The sequence below is a fragment of the Mastigoproctus giganteus genome, chromosome 10 (assembly GCF_048544385.1).
Source record: "Mastigoproctus giganteus isolate SK-2022 chromosome 10, ASM4854438v1, whole genome shotgun sequence".
NCBI classification, from domain to species: domain Eukaryota; kingdom Metazoa; phylum Arthropoda; class Arachnida; order Uropygi; family Thelyphonidae; genus Mastigoproctus; species Mastigoproctus giganteus.
In genome coordinates, this window is record NC_143584.1 from 36,392,848 (window position 1) to 36,416,246 (window position 23,399).

The 23,399-nt window shown below is 36.4% G+C and overlaps 1 protein-coding gene across 1 annotated transcript in view; it reads right to left on the reverse strand.

Annotated features, from left to right (window-relative positions):
* Positions 1-232: 232 nt before the first annotated feature.
* LOC150078981 (mpv17-like protein 2) overlaps positions 233-23,399 on the reverse strand; it is a 41,273-nt gene continuing 18,106 nt past the window's right edge. The window contains exons 3-4 of the mRNA XM_090382750.1: positions 9,266-9,394; positions 233-333 (exon numbers count right to left, since the gene is read on the reverse strand). Coding sequence (XP_090238876.1) covers positions 259-333; positions 9,266-9,394 — 204 coding nt within the window. The 3' untranslated portion in view covers positions 233-258. The remainder of the gene's footprint in view (positions 334-9,265; positions 9,395-23,399) is intronic.

A 23,399-nucleotide genomic window follows, 5' to 3' on the forward strand; every position in this document is an offset into this window, starting at 1 on the left:
AGGGATTCAAATGTTTTCTTTTAATTTTTCTTTTCAGATTTACCTAAAGAATTTGTGGTTCAAAAGGAAGTAAATCTGGTTAAAGATATACAGCAAAAGCCATTACTAATTTGCTTAGTAATTGGTAAACACAAAAAAAGCAGAATGAAAAAAATGTTTATTGAATCACACAGAATGCATAATTACTTATTTACACAAGAGCATATTAAAAAAATGAATTTCATTAATCATGTACAGAATTTCCTAAAAATTCCAGAATTATGATCTTTCAGTGGAATTATCAACTGCACTTTCTGGCAATTTCATTTTCTCCATATGTTTCACATTTGTTTCCTAAACAGAGAGAAGAAAGAGGAAAATGCTAATTAACATGATGTAACAGTATAAATCAATTCAATTTACATTAACTCCCCTATACATGGAGTTAATGTAAATTAAATTGTTACTTCAAATAATAAATTTTACATTACTTTTCAAACCATATGCTAACCTACTTCAAATGTTTCTGAGTGCACTGCCTCAGAAACATTTGAAGTAGAGCTCTATATAACCCTAAGCAAAGGAGCAATTATATAGAAGTCCCTTGAATAAAATGCTTCTTTTAAATACAAAAAAGAACACAGCACAATTATGCCAAATCTTACTGATTCTCAAGAAAATCAATCACACAAGATAACAAATAAATTGAGATTAGAAGAATTAAAAGCAACAGACTTAATTCTTAAGCCATTATCCAATGTCAAGCTTATTTTTATGGTTAACGCAACTTTATAAACTATAAATACATGATCATATCAACAGATTTAATTAACCTTCTGATATGTAGAGGTAACAATTCAGACTATCATTTCCAATGCATATCCCATATTAGGAAAAATACATTTCAGAATGGATTCATTAGAAAGAATATTTCTAATATTCTTTCTAATGAATATTAGAAATATTCATTAGAAAGAATATTAGACATATTCTTTCTAATGAATATTTCATTAGTGACAGTTACGTGGCATTAACAAATGATAGTTATCACGTTCCCATAATCGTCTAAATTTTTTAATCCTTTACCCCATCCCATTAACCATCACTTCTTCCTTACCACCAACCTTTGGGAGAGAAAAAAAAAAATGTGACCATTTCAAAGGAAACCTCACCAAGTTAAAGCAGATCCTGAACTTTCCTACACCTCCTTTGCATGGAAAGGAAGGACATCTGCTACACATTGATATGCTCATGTCACAGGAACATGAGACAGCTGTATTGAAATATTAAAGTCAGAATAAAAAAGAGCATGCTAGGTGATATGTTATCGGATGTGATACATCATTCTATATCACAAAAACAGAGCTCTATCTTTAAAAAAAGGGGGTCAAGGTGTGGAGACCAACACAGAGGAGAGAATAAATTAAAGCAATCGCATTCTTTAGTCAACATCAAAAATGTAAGCAAAGGAAAGGTAACCAATTCTAATCCCCCCCCCACCTTTTTAAATTTTATTAGAAGGGGGTTTGTCTTATTCACTTTCTTCTACTTCTCTTTGCACCATGTCAGTATAAGTACAGGAACTCCCTGGCTTACGTAATACTCGACTTACAGAAATTCGACTTTACTTAAGTTTTTGCCAACTGGTGCAAACTTAAAAAAAATCGTGGAAATGTATTTTGCATCCCATAGGAATACATGAAGGTATTTTGAAAATATCATACCGTGAACCCAATAACATTGCTTTTTTTTTTTGGTAATTCATTCCAAGACCTCGGAAGTTCAATTTTCACTATATAACTAAGCTTAAAATGTCATTTTTATAATGGAAATTGCACTACACTTTCGTCCTTATCATATGTTCTGTTATAAAAAATCAATTCTAAATGGCTTTGTGATAGTTTTCTAAAACGCATTTCTGGAGGTAACTAGCATATAACAATAAAAACAATTTACACTTTCCAGTTTATTGGTATTTTCTGTTAGCACAATCTATAAATGGATAGTAAACTATCTAGCAACCTCAGACCAGAGCAGCAAAGCAAAAGGCTCAAGCTAATAGGAGTGCTGTGGCTCAGAGGAGATCTGAGGAGGGCAGTTGTCCGCTGAATCACAGCCTTTTAAAATACACTGCTTGCATAATGTTTGTGGAGCAATCGGGTACGGGACATGATATTGCCATGGGGGATGTCTTTGTGTGTGCGCGCAATGCAAGGAGTGTAACGAAATCAGGCGACAACTCAGCGTTGTTATGGGCCTATATGAGAGCTTGAAGGACAGAGTGGATGCCCTCGAAGGATCTAAATTGAAGGGCACATCAAGCTCTCAGCTGCCCACATCAACGTCAGAGCTTGCACTTGGTCATCACACAACACAGTGGCAAACCCCAAGGCAGAATGCGCTGGTCCCACAGGAACTAGTAGTTGTTGGTGACTCTATTGTCAGGGAAACGGGGAACATGCTTTGTAAAAAGGATAGGTGGAACAGGACCAGGTTATGTCTGCCAGGGGCAAAGGTTGATGACGTTGTAGAGTAGATATCATCTTTTAAGGGCACAAAAGGTGATATAGTTGTACACGTTGGCACTAATGATATTAAGAGTAGGAGACCGGCGGAATTACCTAACAAGTACAAGTCACTGTTGAAAAAAAGCCGTGAATTAGGGTTGAATTTGAAAGTGTCTGCAATTCTGCCCAGATACGATAGGAGGGAGTATATGATGAGAGCCTTGTCAATCAATTCGGCCCTGGAAAGATTGTGCAAGGCTCAAGGGGTAGAATTTTTTTCAGCCTGGTCTGTACTTGATAACAGGAGAGACTGCTTATACAGGGATGGGATACACTTAAATAGAAAGGGTGCAAGAATATTTGCTGATGCTATCGAGGCAGTGTTAGGTAGGTCGGAAAACTGCTAGCTTGCGGGGATACAAGGACTAATAGATTAACAGTAGCCACTGGCAGAGGTGAAAGTGATTCTTGCACTGCTTCTATTGGAATGAGCAGAAGCCTGGAAAACAAGATGCAGGATATTTCAGAGACTGCTGGGAGTCATTGCAGTACAAGTAAACACATGGGTTGTGTTAGGGTAGCTAAGAATAGGAACAGGTGCATGTATGCTTGCATGTACACCAATGCTAGGAGTTTGGTAAATAAATTTGATGAATTTGAGGTATTGCTCAAAGCATCAAAGGCAGATATTGTTGGGAAATCAGAGTGTGGTGTCACACAGATATAAGGAATACAGAACTGGAATTTAGGGAGTACAACATCTACAGAAAGGATAGACAGGATAGGAAGGGAGGAGGGGGTTATGCTATTAGTTAAGAAACACAAAATCCAAGAAAGTGAAGCCAGTCGACATCGGCTGGACAGTGCAGTATCCAGTCAGTTTGGTGTGACATAAGCATTGGGAGATCAAAATTGAGAGTAGGAGTGTGCTATAAGCCTAATGACTCTGATGAGTATAATAAGAAACTGTACATGGAAATAGAGTAGGCCAGTAAATCAGAGAGTCTTATAATGGGCGATTTTAATTTCCAAGATATTGACTGGAATTTGTGGGTTGGTCACTCACACACTAGCAAGGCTTTTGTGGATTTATTGGATGATTGATTTCTACATCAGCATATTCGGGAGGCAACTAGAGGGAGTAATACTCTTGATTTGATTATCAGTAGTGATTCATTAAGAATCTGCAGATAAAGGAACCACTAGGTGGCAGTGATCACAGTGTGCTGAAGTGGGATTTACTCAACGAGGTAACTACCATCAGGAGTAAAGGGAAGGGTTATTGCTATCATAAAGGTGACTACGATGGTCTGAGACAGTATTTAAATTCTATACAGTGGGACCAACTGATGATGTTACCAGCAGCAAATTCAAAATGGGAAGCATTCAAAGAACTTATCTTGGAAGCTACTAGGCTTTATATACCAACTAAGAAATACTGTTCAAGTTTTAGGCCTAACTGGATGTCAGATGAACTAATGAGACACATGGCAGAGAAGAAAAATGCATGGGATACATATAAATTAACACATGACACAGAAGCCCATGATAGATATAAGCTGGTCTGTAACCAAGTCATAAAGGAGGTTAGGAAGGCAAAGGCAGATTATGAGAAATCTTTGGCAAATGATGCAAAGAAAAACAGCAAAGAGTTCTTTACTTATCTAAACTCTAGAAGGAAAGGGATGAATCAGATTGGTCCACTTGATATTGATGGTTCAACTGTTGATGATCCTGCTCAGGTAGCTAAGAAACTAAATCAATATTTTGCATCGACATTCACACATGAGGAGTTATTCAGCGAGGGGAATGCCAGAGGTGTATTCAACTCTGGCATTAAGCTAGATAATCTTGTAATAACTGACAGTAAAGTGGAGGAGAAATTGTTGAAGATAAACACATGAAAGGCACCTGGGGTTGATGGGATCTATCCAGTTATATTAAAAGAAGCAGCAAAGGAAGTAAGCAAACCCTTAGCCATAATTATGAGAGCTTCCTTGGACTCAGGGCAGGTACCCATAGACTGGAAATGTGCAAATGTGATCCCAATTCACAAAGGAAGATCAAAGGCTAACACAAATAATAATAGACCTGTGAGTTCAACTTCTGTTCCAGGAAAATTAATGAAGGCACTGGTTAAAGAAGCACTGCAGGATCATCTAGACAAGACTTCAGATATAGCTCGCACACAGCATGGTTTTGTTAAGGTGAAGTCTTGCCTGATAAATTTGATTGGATACTATGATGCAGTTCACAAAAGAGCTGGATGCAGGGAATAACTTTGATATTATATACTTGGATCTTAGAAAGGCTTTTGATACTGTTGCAGATGGAAGACTGCTGCACAAATTGGAGCAGTGTGGCATTGGAGGAAAATTGCTGCTATGGATAAAGGGGGAGAAGACAGAGTGGTAATCAATGGACACTGCTCATCGTGGACTAATGTTATTAGTGGAGTCCCTCGGGGTTCAGTGTTGGGTCCATTATTGTTTTTTGTATTTATAAATAATGTTAATGATGGTATATCAAGCTTAATGTCCAAGTTTGCAGACGATACAAAGGTTGGCAGGGTTGTTAAGGACACTACTGACACTATGCTGCTGCAACAGGATCTGGAAAGGTTGAGCAGATGGGCTTGAAAGGTGGCAAATGAAGTTTAACATTGACAAATGTAAAGTACTACATATGGGAAACAGCAACCCCAAAGCAACGTATCAACTCTGTGGTACTACACTGACAGTGGTAGAGAATGAAAAGGACCTGGGGGTAATTGTGCAGGCAGATATGAAGTTCTCTGACAAGTGAATATATGGGCTGCAAGAGTAGCTCATGGTGTCTTGTCAATGATATACAGGAATTTTTCTAGCAGGGATAAGATGGTGATTATTCCCTTGTATAAGGGCAATGGTCAGGCCGCACCTTGAGTACTGTATACAGGTCTGTAGGCCTAATTTCAAGAAGGATGTAGAGCTGCTGAAACGTGTACAGAGAAGGGCAACAAGATTAGTGAATGGAACAAAGGGTTGCTCTTATGAAGAAAGGCTTAAGTTTTTGTAAATTACAGTGTCTGGAGACTAGGCACTAGCGAGGTGATCTGATAGAGGTGTATAAAGCCTTGATGATAGAGGTGTATAAAGCCTTGAATGGTCTGAGCATGCTCAATGCTGATGGGATTCTTTCTCTTGCTCAGAATAATCACCTGAGAGGGCATAAATTCAAATTGAGGAAAGACAGATGTGTGGAAATTTGCCTTTAGCCAGCGGGTAGTTGGTTGGTAGAACAGACTTCCATCCCTTGTTGTGGAAGTTGATAGCCTAAATAAATTTAAGGCTCAGCTGGACAGGTATTTCGAACGAATGGAGGGGTGAAGTGGAAGTTTTTTTTTTTTTTTTTTTTTTTTTTGGCTGATGCTGCATAAGCTTGCTTTCTTGCATCATATGCCTCTGCTAATGCTAATCTTATTGCATTTGCAATAATACCGATAACTGGAATTCTGTGGGTTTTTGTGTTAGGTATTATGGTGAAATGAGTTCCCTTCACTGAAATCTTCAATCATATAAAAAACAAATAAATTTTCAGAATCTTCTCGTCATTCCTATTTACTTATTACAGTTGCAAAGGGAAAGGGACCAACAGAAAGTGTAAGTGCTGGCAGTGCTAGGAAATGAAACAAAATTGATTTAGAAATCAATTTAGAAAGTATGAAGCAGGACAAAGTTTGTCCACTATTGCACGGAATTAGGTCTCGCTGCTTTAACAGTGAATACTATTTTAAGGGACAGTGCACGTATAAAAGAACATGTTAAAGGATCAATGCATTTAAGATCAACGGTGATCACAAAACAGCGTTCAGGTGCTATAGCGATGGAAAAGCTATTAATAATATGGATCGAAAATCAGATTCAGAAGCAAGTGCCCCTAAGTCCAATGGCCATTCAAGTAAAAAGCAAGAAGTATTTATGAAGATATTAGGGATAGGTACGGCGAACCCCAAACCAAGTTCGTGGCAAGCAATGGGTGGTTTAATAAGTGCAAGCACTATGCTGGTTTCCAAAATAGTAAAGTAGGCGATGAAGTCGCCAATGCTGATCCTGAAGCCACAGAGAAATTTTGTGATGAGCTGGGGAAAAAACCTAAATCTCCACAGCCCTCAACTTCCGCAGCAGCGTGCTTATCAGCTGGAGAGTTAATTCTGGCAAGATGCTCAAAAGGTAAAACTTGCTGATGTTATGCCTGTCTCCTCTGTCTTTTGTAATTTTAAAATTTTTGTAATTTTTCCTGGGCATGAGACAAAAAAAAATTGCATAAATAATTCTATTTACATATTTGTCAAACATTTCTTTTTTGTTTCAATCAAATTCAGCGTGCATAGCTGTGAGTGCTGCATAAGCATTTAGAGAAATTCCAGCTTACATAGTAGTCCGTAGAATGCAGCCCTTACGTAAGTCGGGAGTGGCTGTATTAGTCATACAGTGTAAGAAAGCCCAAAGCTTTTGCAACTTGCCAAAATAAAAAAAAAAAAAAAAAAAAAATGAGAAAATACAAATTATGCACTTCCCTCCTCACGTAGAACTATCCAGTTGACTTTTAAATTTCTTCAAACTGTCAGCCTCAGCTACCTGTGAAGGCAACTTGTTCCAGTAATCAACAACTCACTGGCTAAAAGAAAACTTCCTACAATCTAGGAAGTTTGTAGGAAGTTTCTAAACCATTACACCTGTAACTTGAGCTTATGGCATCTTGTTCTGAAATTCTTTATAATAGTGAAAATTCCACCTTCATTCATTTGACTAGCCACTTGAAGAACCTTATAAATCTCAATTAGACCCCATCTAAGGTGCCTGGTTGCAAGTTCTGTATCCCACATAAAGCCTTTCCTTGTAAGGTCACCCTTTTGCTGATCTCACCAAGCAAGTACCTGCGCCTTTGGACCCTTTCAAGAAGCTCCATGTCTTCTTTCAAATGAGGTCTCTGCACGTGAACATAGTTCACATGAAGAGACCTCATCTGAAAAGATGCTGAACTGATTATTCCAAATGCGATCTTATAATTTCTTATACAGTGGGATTATGACCTCCCTACCTCTACAGGATACTGTTTGATAAATCATCAACAGGACAACATGGGCTCCCCTAGTCACCTGTTTATGCTGCTCAAAGAAGACTTCAATTTATTGGAAAACTGAGGTTTAGATAAAGGACAAGATTTTAATGTGCAGTGTGGAATAAAGGATTTCATCATCCATACAAGAATAATTTCACTGACACAATCTGAGCAAAAGTTGAGATCAGATTTGAAACAGTAATGTGACCGAGGAAAAAAATAAAATAAATCTCACAAATCATCCCATTTTGCATTCTTATGATGCCAAACAACACAAGGTTGAGAATGACCGCAAGAGAAAGGCTCAATTGGAGAAGAGACCATCACCAAGTTGTGATTTGAGGTATGTAGAGGATCAGTGGCCTTAACTGTGTACTTAGAAGGGTTGTTTGTGAGAAAAAGATCAAGTGTGTTGACTGCGTGGTTAGGATTGCCTGGTATTCTGGTAGGCAGACAATGTGCAAGGTCGTTAGTAATTGCAAAAGCCTCAGCATCTCGACCAGCTGAGTCAGTGTGACTAGAGAATGGAAGACAGCTAGAGTTGTAAACATTAAAATCACCAAGGAAAATTAAAAACTTTCTAGATGAACTACTTGTTAAGAAATTTGGAATCAGTAGTATAATACATTTGATCCCATTTGGTATTACAAAAAAAATAATAATAAATAAAATAATAATAATAAAATAACAGGTAACAAAACAGTTACCTGCTATTTAATAAGTATGCTCATAACTCCTTTTCCATGCCATAACCAAGTGCAAATAATGTGCTAGAAGAAAATTCAGCATACTATAGAGGCAGCATAAACTAAAAATACAATTTATTGTAACAGCAGAAAGTATCATATCTGGCAGATGCCAAACACTAACTATGTTACTTTGCTGGCCAACATAGAGCCATTTTGCAGTATACAAAAAAAAAAAAAAAAAAAAGTTCATAAAAAATGTCATTCTAGAAATAATAGCACTGATGAAAACATTTAATATACAATCAATAAAAATGAAAGAATAAATATAATAAATTTGCAAATATTAATGATTATAATGACTAAATGAATTTTAAAATGCATGTCAAATGCTGTAGGACACACAGGAAGCAATACAAATAAAAAGGATTTAAATAGCAGAAGCAGCATTTGCACTGTTCAAAGATCAACAAAAAATGGGAAGGATTTGTATTAAAAGTCTGGGCAAAAACAAGCAGGCATTCAACATCCAAAATAAACTCTACAAATATCATTGAACTTAGAATATCCAAACAAAAAAATACTACTCATAAATTCATATTGCAACAAAGAAGAATATCCTCCAAATTTCGTAGTAAAAACCACGAAGAAATGCCTTTTTTAAGTGACTGGAAAATTTTTTTTCAATTCAATAACAAAAGTTTAATAGATATTGATAAAAAAATTTATTGTTTTTTTACAAAATCATTTGTATGACAAACACATGCAAAACATTAGATTTGTGTGACCTCTTTCTCAAAAATGAAGGTTAATGAGATAGTCTTGACACAAACACTGAGCACAAGATTAAGCAAATTACCCCTCTTCCTCCACCACAGAAAAAAAAAAAAAAACTGAAGAAAATTCAATTTAGAACATTCTTCCAATCCATTATACATGGCTTAAGTTCAAATATAAAAATATATACTGTGCAAATATTTCTATACTTACTTTATGAAGAATGTATGAAAGGAAGACATCATATATTAAAGTTAAAGTGCAGACATAAAGTACCCTGTAATTTGGTGGAAGGAAGTAAAAATTCAGATACTGAAGGGGTATGTAGCAGAACCAATCAACCTGAAATTAAGAAAATTAATGTTTTAAAAATACAAGACTTCAAAAACTTACATTTTTATATTTAAGTTTAAAATTCTTCTTTTAGGTTTACAGTACTGATATATTAATCAGTAAACAGTAAGGGGCTTAGAGAGGAACAGGCATTGTGTGTTATCAGACACTCAGTCTCAAACACTGATAGATTCAATATCTTTCTATTTCAGAAGATTTAGGAGAAGTCCGGTTGGCCTGCCTCCCTAAAATCCACTCATGCACACCTTCTTGATGGTAAGCTCTGTTACATCACTTATGTGGCAAAGAATGTGTAGAGTGGTTCTCTTCAAGACGCCTGGTCAGCGTGAAGAGAAAACGACCAAACATAAATTTTAAATTTATATTTTAAATTTTAAATGACAGCACAACGAAACAAATGGCCCTCAGTCCCCAGTGGCTCTCACTCCCCCTCTTACAGCAGCGAGAGGATCAGAGTGGAAGCAGAGGGTGCTAAGAATCTCTGGGTATGATCAGGCTGCCATGCACGGAAACTGAACTTGGCCTATTACAATGCAAGAATCGCTCATCGGTGAAGATAGGATACTACAGCTGGAAAAGGAATTAGAAAATGTAAATTGGAATATCATCGGTTTAGCTGAAACAAGAAAAAGAAATGAATCACTTATAAGTTTATCAAGTGGAAATTGCTGTACACTAATGGAAACAATGAAAGGAGTGAAGGTGGAGTTGGCTTTCTGGTCCATAAAGATATAAAAAACAACATTTTGGAATTCAAAAGTACATCACCAAAGGTGTCAAGAATGATACTCAAGATTTCTAAGAGGTAAAAGCTACAGGTTATAATGATTTATGCACCAACATCAAGCCATGATGATGAAGAGGTTGAAGAAATGTACACCGAAATTATGAGTCTTCTAAATGAGCAGAAAACCCACTACACTATCATTATGGGGGACTTCAATGGTAAGGTTGGAAAGAGACAAAACAGCACAGAAAGGGGAACTATAGGAAATTTTGGAATTGGTGAAAGAAATGAAAGAGGTGAAAGGCTTGTGGAATTTGCAGAATCTAGAGGAATGTCAGTAATGAACACTTTTTTCAAGGAAAGGGTGAACAGAAAGTGGACATGGAAGAGCCCAAATGGATTAACAACTAATGAAATCAACTTCATCCTCACTAACAGAAGATATATCGTGAATGATGTTACTGTCCTGAACAAGGTAAATCTTGGAAGTGATCACAGAATGGTAAGATGCACACTTGATATAAATGTAAGAAAAGAAAGGAAAAAACTGACTCGAGTAAATAATACAAAGGTCTTTGAGATAACAGAAGAGGAGAAAAAGCAGTATGTACTGGAACTTAAGAGCAAGTTTGAGCTTCTGCAGACTGTTCAGGACCAAGATATCGACGAGGAATATTACCACTTTCTGAAAGTGATAAAGCCCAAGAAACCTACAGGTAAAAAGAAATCCAAAGAAAAAATCAGTCAAGAAACACTTGTCATGATGAATCGAAGACGACAAATGAAGAGCAAGAAAAACACTGACAGGGAGAAAATTGAGTATACTGAGTTATGCAAAGCCATTAGAAAGAGACTCAGAGAGAACATAAGAAAATTTAACACAAGAAAGTAGAACAAGCATTAAGGGAAAACAAAGGATTTAAATTAACAGTCATGAGCAGTAATACAGAAAGACAAATGATACTGAAACTGAAGAATAGTGATGGTGTACTTATGAATAGCAGAAAAGGCATAATTCAAATAGCAGAAGACTACTATAAAGAGTTATACAAGGAGCAAGGGAATGATGCCAGCAGTGGGGAAGATGGATCGCAAATTAGTAATGCATACAACATACCTGATATCCTTCGTGATGAGGTAGAACATGCGTTGAAGAAAATGAAGAATCAGAAAGCTCCAGGGAAAATGAAGTTACTGTAGAGTTGTTAAAATTGGGAGGAAGAGAAATGACACAAAAACTGGCAAGACTCTTCACAAATTGGAAATTACAGACCAATTAGCTTGCTATCCCACATCTACAAGTTGTTCACAAGAGTCATTACTAACAGATTAGAAAGAATACTTGATGAGAATCAACCGAAAGAGCAAGCTGGCTTTAGGACAGGATTCTCAACTATGAATGTCACAGCTAATGGAGAAGGCAAATGAATATAAAATACCATTATGCCTGGCATTTGTGGATTATGAAAAAGGTATTTGACTTCATACAACATAAGGCAATGTTTCGGGCACTGGAAAGACAAGGCATATTATGATTTCGAAGAAAATATATGAGAATGCTACCTCCTTTATTAGACTAAACAAAGACAGTAATAAATTTAAAATTGAGAAAGGAGTTCAACAAGGAGACACAATATCTCTGAAGTTGTTTACTGCTGCCCTTGAGGAAGCTTTCAGAAGATTAGACTGGTCGTAGAAAGGAGTCGATGTGAATGGAGAGTACCTAAACCATTTACAATTTGCAGACGACATTGTGGTCATAAGCCACGATTCCAAAGAATTAGAGGAAAATCTTAATCAGTTATGCAGAGTTAGTAAGGATTTTGGACTAAAGATGAATATGGCTAAAACAAAAGTAATGATGGACAAGTATGCCACAGAAAAGGATATAATGATTGAAGGAACAGTAATTGAAAAGGTGGAGTCATATACTTATCTGGGTCAAGTCATTAGCTGTAATAATTATAAATGGATGGAAGTCAATAGAAGAATAAATTTTGGATGGATAGCATTCAGGAAATATAGTCACATACCGAGGAGCAATATCCGAATTTGTCTGAAACGTAAAATAATGAACCAATGTATACTCCCCACCATGACTTATGGAAGTGAAACTTGGGCACTCACTAAAAGGGAAGAGAAGCTGAGAACTACACAGCGAAGAATGGAATGAAATATATTGGGAATCAGACTGTTAGATAAGAAGAGAAACACATGGATTAGGCAGCTGATCCATGTGTTTTCACCAAAAATCATTATACCATATTTCTTCGATTCTAAGATGCACTTTTTTCCCCTCTATAAATGTCTAAAAACAGGGTGTGCCTTGGAATCAATGGCGTCTTACAATCGCAGTTTTTTTTCAAATTTTCCTGCGCTTTGCACAGCACCACACATTTTGCTTTTACATGGAAACCCCGCCTCCAAGTTTGACCGTTATCGCATTCTCCAATTCCATTGGAGAATAAAGTGGCGTGGGTGATTTCACATGCTTTCGAAATGTGAAGACACCGTTATTTCATTATAGTGGAGCTCACTCAGCGAAAACTAGTAAGTTTTGTTTTTTATTTCTTCGAAAGTATGTAAGAAGTGGAGTTACTGTATTTCGTTAATTTTGATCGCTTATTTCACATTAAAATGTGAAAGAGATTGCACTACGAAGCCCCATGGAAATGAAAATGTGAGATTGCACTACTAAGTAAAGGACACTCTTATCAAAACTAAAGAACTAAAATGGTCTTGAGCAGGACACATAGCTCGAAGACACGATGACAGATGGACTAAGAAAATAACAGAATGGTACCCAAGAGGAGCTAGAAGAAAACCTGGAAGACAACAACGGAGATGGACAGATGAAATTCATGAGTTTGTGGGTAGTAAATGGATGGCCATTGCACAAAACAGAAGGAACTGGAAAGTTGCTGGAGAGGCCTTCATCCTGCAGTGGATTGAAAATGGCTGATGATGATATATTAATCTACATAAAAAGAAAGTTGGAGGCAAAAACAGGGATATCAAAGAAAAAAGATAAGCAAGTGTATATATACCAAAAAACTACTGTGAATAAAAAAAAAATGTAATAAAGTTTACAGCTGAAAATGTGACAGCAAGACACGTGAAAAAGCACAAGAATTAAGGCAAAAGAATGATTAATGAAGAAACATATTCATTCCAAAACATGTTAAGTAAAAAACACAAATTAATTGACTTTTTATGTAGTCTAGGAAATGAATGGCTAATTCAATCCAGTCAGTAAAACATTCCATATCCTAAAGATTTCTGCAGGCCACAGACAAAATTTTTCACCAAAAATCATTATACCGTATTTCTTCAATTCTAAGATGCACTTTTTTCCCCTCTATAAATGTCTAAAAACAGGGTGTGCCTTGGAATCAATGGCGTCTTACAATCGCAGTTTTTTTTCAAATTTTCCTGCGCTTTGCACAGCACCACACATTTTGCTTTTACATGGAAACCCCGCCTCCAAGTTTGACCGTTATCGCATTCTCCAATTCCATTGGAGAATAAAGTGGCGTGGGTGATTTCACATGCTTTCGAAATGTGAAGACACCGTTATTTCATTATAGTGGAGCTCACTCAGCGAAAACTAGTAAGTTTTGTTTTTTATTTCTTCGAAAGTATGTAAGAAGTGGAGTTACTGTATTTCGTTAATTTTTATCGCTTATTGCACATTAAAATGTGAAAGAGATTGCACTACGAAGCCCCATGGAAATGAAAATGTGAGATTGCACTACTAAGCCGCATTGAAATGAAAAGTTATTGTATGCAAAAGAACATGGAAATAGAGCTGCGGATCGACATTTTGACATTAGTGAAGTAAATGTCCGTCGTTGGAGAAATGATGGCAATTCCATATTTTCGTGCAAAGCAACAACCAAGTGCTTTTCAGGGCCTAAGAAAGGAAGATTTCCACTAGTCGATGAAGCTGTGATACGTTTTGTAACAGAGACACGCACAAAAGGATTACCCATCACTTGACAAGCCATGCAATTGAAAGCCGGAGAAATTGCCAAGTCCCTTGGAATAGAGAAAATAATTTTTAAAGGCAGTCGCGGCTAGTGCAACAGACTCATGCGTCATAGTGGATTATCGTTAAGGCACCAAACTATCTGTCAAAAAATTCCAGCAGACTTTCAACAGAAGCTGATTAAACTTTCAGCGACAGGTGATGAAATTAAGGAAAAAAAGAAACGAGTTTAGTCAAGTTGGAAATGCTGATGAAACCCTGGTCTTCTTCGAAATTACACCGTCAATGCTAAAGGTGCTAAAGAAATCAAGATTACAAGCACAGACTATGAAAACTATCACTGTGATGCTATGCATCACCGCTGATGGTCGAAAGTTGCCACCATATTTAATTTTAAGAAAAACAATACCGAAGAATGAAATTTTCCTCAAAGATGTTATTGTGCGTGCACAAAAAAAATTGATGGATGTCGGCAGAGCTTATGGAAGACTGGCTAAATGTTGTGTGGAATAGCTATCCTAGAAGTCTTCGTAACCCACCTAGCATGCTAGTACTTGATGCATTTTGTGGACATCTGTCCGAAGGGTCAAAAATAAAATCGTGCAAAAACATGGTGACTTGGTTGTGATTCCTGGTGGCATGACTAGTCAACTACAGCCACTTGACATTTCAGTCAACAAACCATTTAAGGATTACTTGAGAAAGGAATATGAATCCTAGCCGTTGACCGACAACCTTCCGCTGACACCTTCCAGAAAAATTAAGACAGCACCTGCATCAAAATTGGCAGAATGGGTATCAACAGCTTGGAAGCTGATCCCAGAAAGAATAGTCAAGCACTCGTTTAAAAAATGTTGCATCACGAACACTCTCGATGGCTCAGAAGATGATATATTATGGAACAATGAAGATAACAACAGCTCAGAAGAATCTGACCCTGAATGTGATGTAGACTGATACTGATTCAGATGCAGATATCGACGGCTCAGAAGATTCAGAAGGAAGTGATGAATAACATATCTACTGATAAATACCGGTACTATTGTTGTTAGTAAATTGAATTCTATTATAATAAAAATATTTGTTAGATTTATTTTAGTGTTTTATTTTATTTTATTTTTTTTTCTTAGAGTCAAAGCTTTTTTTTCTGAAATTAAGGTGCATCTTACAATCGATGGCATCTTAGAATTGAAGAAATATGGTATATCAATTTTGGAATTTTTCAGTTATTAAATTTAAGTTATATATATTAAAAACTTGTACAATAGCACAGCCAGAATTTCTGAATCAGAAATGTTGGGAAGGGAGGTTTTGGAATTTTTTTCCATAAATGAACTATTTGAGCAATTTCAAATGTTCACTTATGAGCATAAGAGTAGAGTAGAAATTTACAATTTGATAATCATCCCAAAATCCAAATTTCTTTCAAATGCAGTCTGTGTAGGTTTAAATTAATTAATGTATCCACTGCCCTAATTTTCTGGGTTTTTATTTAATTTATTTTATTATTTATTTATTTATTTATTTATTATTATTATTTTTTTTTTAAATCTAACAATGTTCAAGATGCCTTTAACAAATTATGTACTCTTACTAAGCACATTAGTACCACTACTCATATGGGATGGGGGAATGCCAGGTACTATTAGATATACAGGCAACGCCTCATATAACATGGTACTTCTAATATAACATGGTACAACACAGTTTGGCTCTAACACGATTGATAAATTGCGGAAATCTTCGCACAACACGGTACTTATATAACATGGTTTCGATCTAACACGGTTTGAGAATTTTGGTAAACCTGGCATAACAGGGTATTTTTCAGCTTTTTGGGGGTAAAACCCTGCTATTATGTTGGATGTAATTTTTCAACATTTCCACTCTTTTTGAATCCCCACTATTGACTCGTTAGTCAAAAAACAAAAAAAAAAATTGAGAAATCCCAGTATTTTATTTTGTTGGAAAATCTCTGTGTTACATTCTGTGGTAGTGAACTTGTGGAAAAATCTAGATTTCAAAGTTTTATTGCTATTGGATAGCACACCAGGCAATCCAAAAGATTTAAGTCATGCAAACATTGAAGTTATTTATTGGCAAAATACACAGAGTAACATGGCCTTAGTCGCCGATGCTCCTAGAAAAATAAAAAAAATTACTGAAGACATTCAAGAATTACTGGTAGAAAAAGAGGCTAGTGAAGCGGATTTGGTGATAATGGCATTGGAGGTAAAACCAAATCAATTCAGAGAATGGTAGTGCAGATGAGAATTCTAAACTTCCAAATTTTCCACTAAATTTTTTGCCAAGCAATTAGAATCTTATTTTTTGAATGCAGATTCTTGAATGATAGGATCCCAAATTTCAAAAGGGAGCTCCAAAAATGCCTAGTTCCATACAATGAAATTCACAGATTTATCAAGCAACAGCAAACAAACCCAGATTACTGATTTTTTTAAAGAGCAGAAGATACACAAAATCTAGAATGTTGTATTTTTGTTAACGCAATAGTGCATTTTTGTTAGCTTTTGGAACGTAACCCCCCCCCTTTTTGTACTTTTTCTTAGTCCCATATAACATGATTTCACACAACACGACATTTTATAGGAACTAACTACCGTGTTATACGAGGGTTACCCGAATATCATAATAAAAGTTCATGCAACATATATGGAACCAAAGTGCAAAATCAAAGTCCTGATCATAAAAAATATATAAATGGAGACTAATTGCCACAACTTTATTACACTAAAATTGAATAGCTATCAGCAAACTAGTTGTCTTTCCAATACAAAAAGGTTGAATATTGCTTAACTGCTGTTGCTACTTAAATGCTATTCTATGTTCATGGGATGATTTGCATGTTGTATAAGCTGGAAAAGCCAAAATCACTCACAAGGAACCTTGTCCCCTACCACCTGAGCTTAGATAACTACAACCCCAATTGAAGAGGCCCTTAAGGATTCCCAGTCTCTAATAGGATTTAAACTTAGAATTCTTCAAATGAGTGATTAGTGACAAACCCACCACTCTCACTGAGGATACTGATTCAAGTGAAAATGTATTACAAAGTTCAATACAATAACTGTATGATTTTACACAATGGAAAAATGTTTAAGAAAATATCAACATTAGAAAATAATCATGAGTGTGTATACAGGCAACCCCCGTACAACACAGTACTTCAACACGGTTTCGCTCTAACATGGTTAGAGAATTGCAGCAAACCTCACATAACACAGTATTTTTGAGCTTTTGTGCAGGGGAAACCATGCTATTATGTTGGATGTGATTTTTCAACATTTCCATTCTTTTTTGTGAATCCCTGCTGTTGGCTCACTAGTCATTATGAAAGAAAAAAAAACAATTATTGGGAAATTCCCATGTTAGGTTCTGTGCTATTGAACTTGTGCTTGCTTGAGACCATAAAAAATTGTGACTTTGAATCGTGCAGTTCATTGCTTTTAAGGTTTTTGTAAGGTTATTTTGGTTTTTATTTGATCATTTATAAATTTTTCTGGGTATGTATTACTAAACACTGTTCTTAAGAACCATATTGGAATAATTTCTTTGTTGTGAATTAAATTCAGTCCTAAATTATGCCTAAGGAAAGTAAAAAGCACCACTCAAAAGAAACTATTTCTCTAGAATCAAAGATACTAATTTTGGATCATCTTAAAAAAGGGGGAAGGTATCATATGAAGCAGATTTGGTGGAAATGGCATTGCAGGTAAACCAAATCAATTCAGAAGATGACAGCGCAGATGAAAATTCTGAAGTTCCAAATTTTACACTAAAAAGTATATGGGAAGACAACTTAGCCAAGCAATTAGAATCTTATTTTTTAAATGCAGATCCTATGACTGAAAGGAGCACAGGGTTCAAAAGGGAGCTTCCAAAATGCTTAGCTCCATACCAAGAAATTTACAAAAATCTATCATGCAAAAACAAACAAAGCCAGATTACTGATTTTCTAAAGAGAGCAGAAGATACACGAAATCTAGAGGCTGCAAAAAGAAGTTCAGAAGATAAAGATATTCTGCAACAGAGAAAACATTCTCGTTTGTGTTTAGCAGTGATGAAGAGGAAGAAAATTAAATGAACGTACATTATCTGACATATTATGTAACACAGTTTGTTCAGTTATTACTATTTTTAGTAAAAATTAAGTTTCCAATAGTTATAAAAAAATAGCGTATTTTTGTTAGCTTTCGGAATGTAACCTCCCTTTCCATACTGGTTCTTAGTCCCATATAACACAGTTTCACACTACACAAGATTTTATAGGAACCTAACTACCGTGTTATAAGAGGTTTACCTGTATATATATATATATATTGCAGAATTCTGCATAGCATTGAAGTTAAAGTATTTGTTCAAGTCACAATTATTTATTTGTAATGTAAAAACATATCTGAATATGGAAAAGTTACTACTATGGCTAAAGGAATGGTTAAGTGGTAAGGGACAGAATATAGTTATAAGCTGCCATTTTCTTTCGTGGATTAATGTTATGAGTGGGTCCCACAAGGTTCAATACTGGGCCCCTTGTTGTTTCTAATATTTATTAATGATATTGTCATTAGCAGAGGCATTTGATGCAAGAAAGTAAGCTTATACAGCATCAGCATGCCTTAAATACCTGCCTATTGATGCAAGTATTTAAGTTGAATGTCTAAGTCTGGCAATCAGTATATGCCATTCAGCAAGACCTAGATCTGGGTATCTGCAGATTGAGCTGATTAAGGTAGTAAAGGCTTTAATCCTTTTGTGGGCACTTTGGTGTAAACTCTAATTAGAACTCTTCTCCCCCCCACGGTACCTACTAGATGAACCATCGGCAGAAAAGCCCAGATGGTTCATCTAGTTACTAACACGTTTGCTGCCACCTAAATGTGAGAGAACCCATTCAAAGTGTTCTTTGAATGGATTCGCAAAAAAAAATGAATATTCTGAAAACTCCAACATTCTGCAAATTCATACATAATAGCTGAAAATTAAAAGTTTGGAATTCATTGCTAAAACCAAAAACTTATTTTTTCATTGAGATGTAAATCAGAACAAATATTAAAATTTTACAAAAATTTTATTCATTGCATAAACCAACATCAACACAATCCAAAAACAAATTAAATTGTGTGCCATGTCTATAAACAAAAGCTAAGCATTACTACAAAGTGTTCAGTCAGTGTGCCACTATTGAGCAGTTGTTAATTTCAAGTGCCTTTATGTTTAAGGCACTCAAAATACTTAAGAATAACTGCAAACAAGAGTGTTACGGCACACTGTGTGCATTTTGAACATAGTTGTGCATTGCAGCACATCACTCCTAGTGCCATTTTATTAAAATGGCTGCAAACATAATAATAGTGGTATTCAGTATATAATTCAGAAAGACCTAGATCTGGGTATCTGCAGATTGAGCTGATTAAGGTAGTTTATAAAGGCTTTAATCCTTTTCTGGAGACTTTGGAGTAAACTTTATAATTAGAACTCTACCCCACCACACAAGGTGCCTACTAGATGAACCATACGGGCAGAAAAAAATGGCAGCTGAGGTATAACAATGGAAGATGCAAGAGTAACAAGGATAATCCTAGAGTAACATAACACTTTGGTAGCACTGAACCCAAGGTAGCTAATTAACAAAGTGGACTTGGGAGCAACTATACAATCTGATATAAAGTTCCCTGAACAGTGTAAACAGACTGCTAGGAGAGCCTACAAGATTATGCCAATGATAAATAAGAACTCTGACAGTACAAACAAAGAAGTTACTATTCTAATTATACAAAACAATGGTTGGACCACATCTTGAATATTACAATAAAGACTTGTAAATCCCATTTTTAGAAAGATGCAAATCTGTTGGAAAGGGTTATAGAGAAAGAGCAGAAAGGGATATTCTTATCAAGAGAGAATGAGTTCTGTAGGTTACAGTATTTGGAAACCAGGCATCCACAGATTAACTTGATTAAGATAGTGGAGGCTAATAAGCCTTCTGTGGGCACTCTGGTGTAAACTTTATAATTACATTATGAAGTTTACACCAAAGATACCAACTTACCAAGTTGCAGGTCATATATTTGAAGCCTCTCCTTACATTGCAGGATCCAGACAAGACTGCAGTAATAGTTCAAACACAGCATGGGTTTGTTAAGGGGAAGTCTTGTCTGATGAATTTGATTGGATACTACGATGTGGTCACAAAGAAACTTGATGCATAAAATAATTTTGATATCATATACTTGGATTTCAGGAAAGCTTTTGATACTTTTGCACATGGAACACTGCTGTACAAATTGGAGCATATGGCATTAAGGGCAAGTTTCTACGATGAATAAAGGATGGTTGAGTGGGAGAAGACAGAGAGATAATAAATGGATACCGCTCTTCGTGGACTAATGTTATTAGTGGAATCCCCCAGGGTTCGGTGCTGTTCATCACTTGGGTACCTATCCCCCCACCGAAGAAGGATCAAATAGCCCTGAAATGGTGACATCTGGGTGGTGATATCCACTGAGAATAAGTAACAATAGTCTTCTCCTTTAGGTGAAGCATTACTTATTCGAAGTAGTGCAATGTCATGGCAACTCGTCGTGAAGGTATTCACAATATGAGATATGACTTAAACAATGCCACTTTTGCAAATAATTTGCTAATTTAGAATTGGCTGTGTACTAATATGATGCATTTGCACTAACTTGTACATAGTCTAACTCTTTCGCAACCTGAGGCATAAGCCCTTAATGCATTATAGTCTTAATTCATCTTATATACCATCAGGCATCTCTCATATTGTAGAGTTATACTTCATAACTGTTTTGCCATCATTACATCACTTGGGTACCTACCTACTCACCCACCGAAAAAGGGCCAAACAGCCCTAAAGCAGTGCCATCTGGGTGGTGGTATCCACTGAGAATAAGTAACAATAGTCTTCTCCTTTAGGTGAAGCGTTACTTATTCGAAGTAGTGCAATGTCATGGCAACTCGTCATGAAGGTATTCACAATATGAGATATGACTTAAACGATGCCGCTTTTGCAAATAATTTGCTAATTTAGAATTGGCTGTGTACTAATATGGAAGTTGATAGCTTAAATAAATTTAAGGCTGAACTAGAGAACCATTTTAGTGACTCGATGGGTGAAATGGGAAGGGGTTTTTTTTATTATTTATTTATTTTTTTGGCTGATGCTGTACAAGCTTGCTTTCTTGCATCATTTTTGGTATTTTTTTTAGCATTAGAATTAGTAGAGGCATATGATGCAAGAAAGCAAGCTTATACAGCATCAGCCAAAAAAAAAAAAAAAAACCCTTCCCATTTTGCCACCATTCGCTCCAAATGTTTGTCTACTTCTTCCTTGAATTTATTTAAGCTATCAACTTCCACAATGACAGATGGAAGTTTGTTCCGGTAATCAACTATCCACTGGCTAAAGGTCAATTTACACACATTTATTCGACAACTGTCTTTCCTCGATTTCAGTTTAACCTCCCCACCCCCTCAGGTTTGTAATCTGAGCAAGAGGAAGAATCCCACCAGCAATGAGCCTGCTCAATCCATTCAAGGCCTTATACAGCTCAATTAGATCACCTCGTAGGTATATTTCCTAACATAACCTTTAAGGTTAGGTTATGTTAGCATTAGCATTAGGCTCAAGGGGTAGAATTTTTTTCAGCCTGGACTGTACTTGTTAACAGGAGAGATTGCTTCTACAGGGATGGGATACACTTAAATAGAAAGGGTGCAAGAATATTTGCTGATGCTATCGAGGCAGTGTTAGGTGGGTGGGAAAACTGCTGGCTTGGGGGGAGACAAAGACCAATAGTTTGACAGTAGCCACTGGCAGAGGTGAAAGAGATTCTTGCACTGCTTCTATTAGAATGAGCAGAAGCCTGAAAAACAAGATACATGGTATTTCAGAGACTGCTGGGAGCCATTGCGGTACAAGTAAACACATGGGTTGTGTTAGGGTAGCTAAGAATAGAAACAGGTGCAGGTATACTTGCGTGTACACCAATGCTAGGAGTTTAGTAAATAAATTTGATGAATTTGAGGTATTGCTCAAAACATCGAAGGCAGATATTGTTGGGATATCAGAGACGTGGTGTCACACAGATATAAGGGATGCAGAACTGCAATTTGGGGAGTACAACATCTACAGAAAGGATAGACAGGATAGGAAGGGGGGAGGGGTTATGCTATTAGTTAAGAAACACATAAAAACCAAGGAAGTGAAGCCAGTCGACATCGCTGGACAGTGCAGTGTTGAGTCAGTTTGGTGTGACATAAACATTGGGATATCAAAATTGAGAGTAGGAGTGTGCTATAGGCCTAATGACTCTGATGAGCATAATAAGGAACTGTACAGGGAAATAGAGTGGGCCAGTAAATCAGAGAGTCATATAATGGGAGATTTTAATTTCCCAGATATTGACTGGAATTTGGGGGCTGGTTACTCACACACTAGCAGGGCTTTTGTGGATTTATTGGATGATTGTTTTCTACATCAGCATGTTCAGGAGGCAACTAGAGGGAGTTAATACTCTTGATTTGATTATCAGCAGTGATTCTTCATGCATTAAGAATCTGCAGATAAATGAACCACTAGGTGGCAGTGATCACAGTGTGCTGAAGTGGGTTTTACTCAAAGAGGTAACTACCATTAGGGGTAAAGGGAAGGGTTATTGCTTCCGTAAAGGCGACTACGATGGACTGAGACAGTATTTAAATTCTATACAGTGGGACCAACTGATGATGTTACCAACAGCAAATTCAAAATGGGAAGCATTCAAAGAACTTATCTTGGAAGCTACTAGGCTTTACATACCAACTAAGAAATATTGTTCAAGGTTTAGGCCAAAATGGATGTCAGATGAACTAATGAGGCATATGGCAGAAAAGAAAAATGCATGGGATACATACAAATTAACGCATGACACAGAAGCCTATGATAGATACAAGTTGATATGCAACCAAGTTACAAAGGAGGTTAGGGGCAGGCGAAGGCAGATTATGAGAAATCCTTGGCAAGGGATGCAAAGAAAAACAGCAAAGAGTTCTTTACTTATGTAAACTCTAGAAAGAAGGGGATGAATCAGATTGGTCCACTTGATATTGATGGGTCAAGTGTTGATGATCCTGCTCAGGTAGCTAACAAACTAAATGAATATTTTGCATAGACATTCACACATGAGGAGTTATTCAGCGAGGGGAATGCCAGAGGTGTATTCAACTCTAGCAGTAAGCTACAGAATCTTGAAATAACT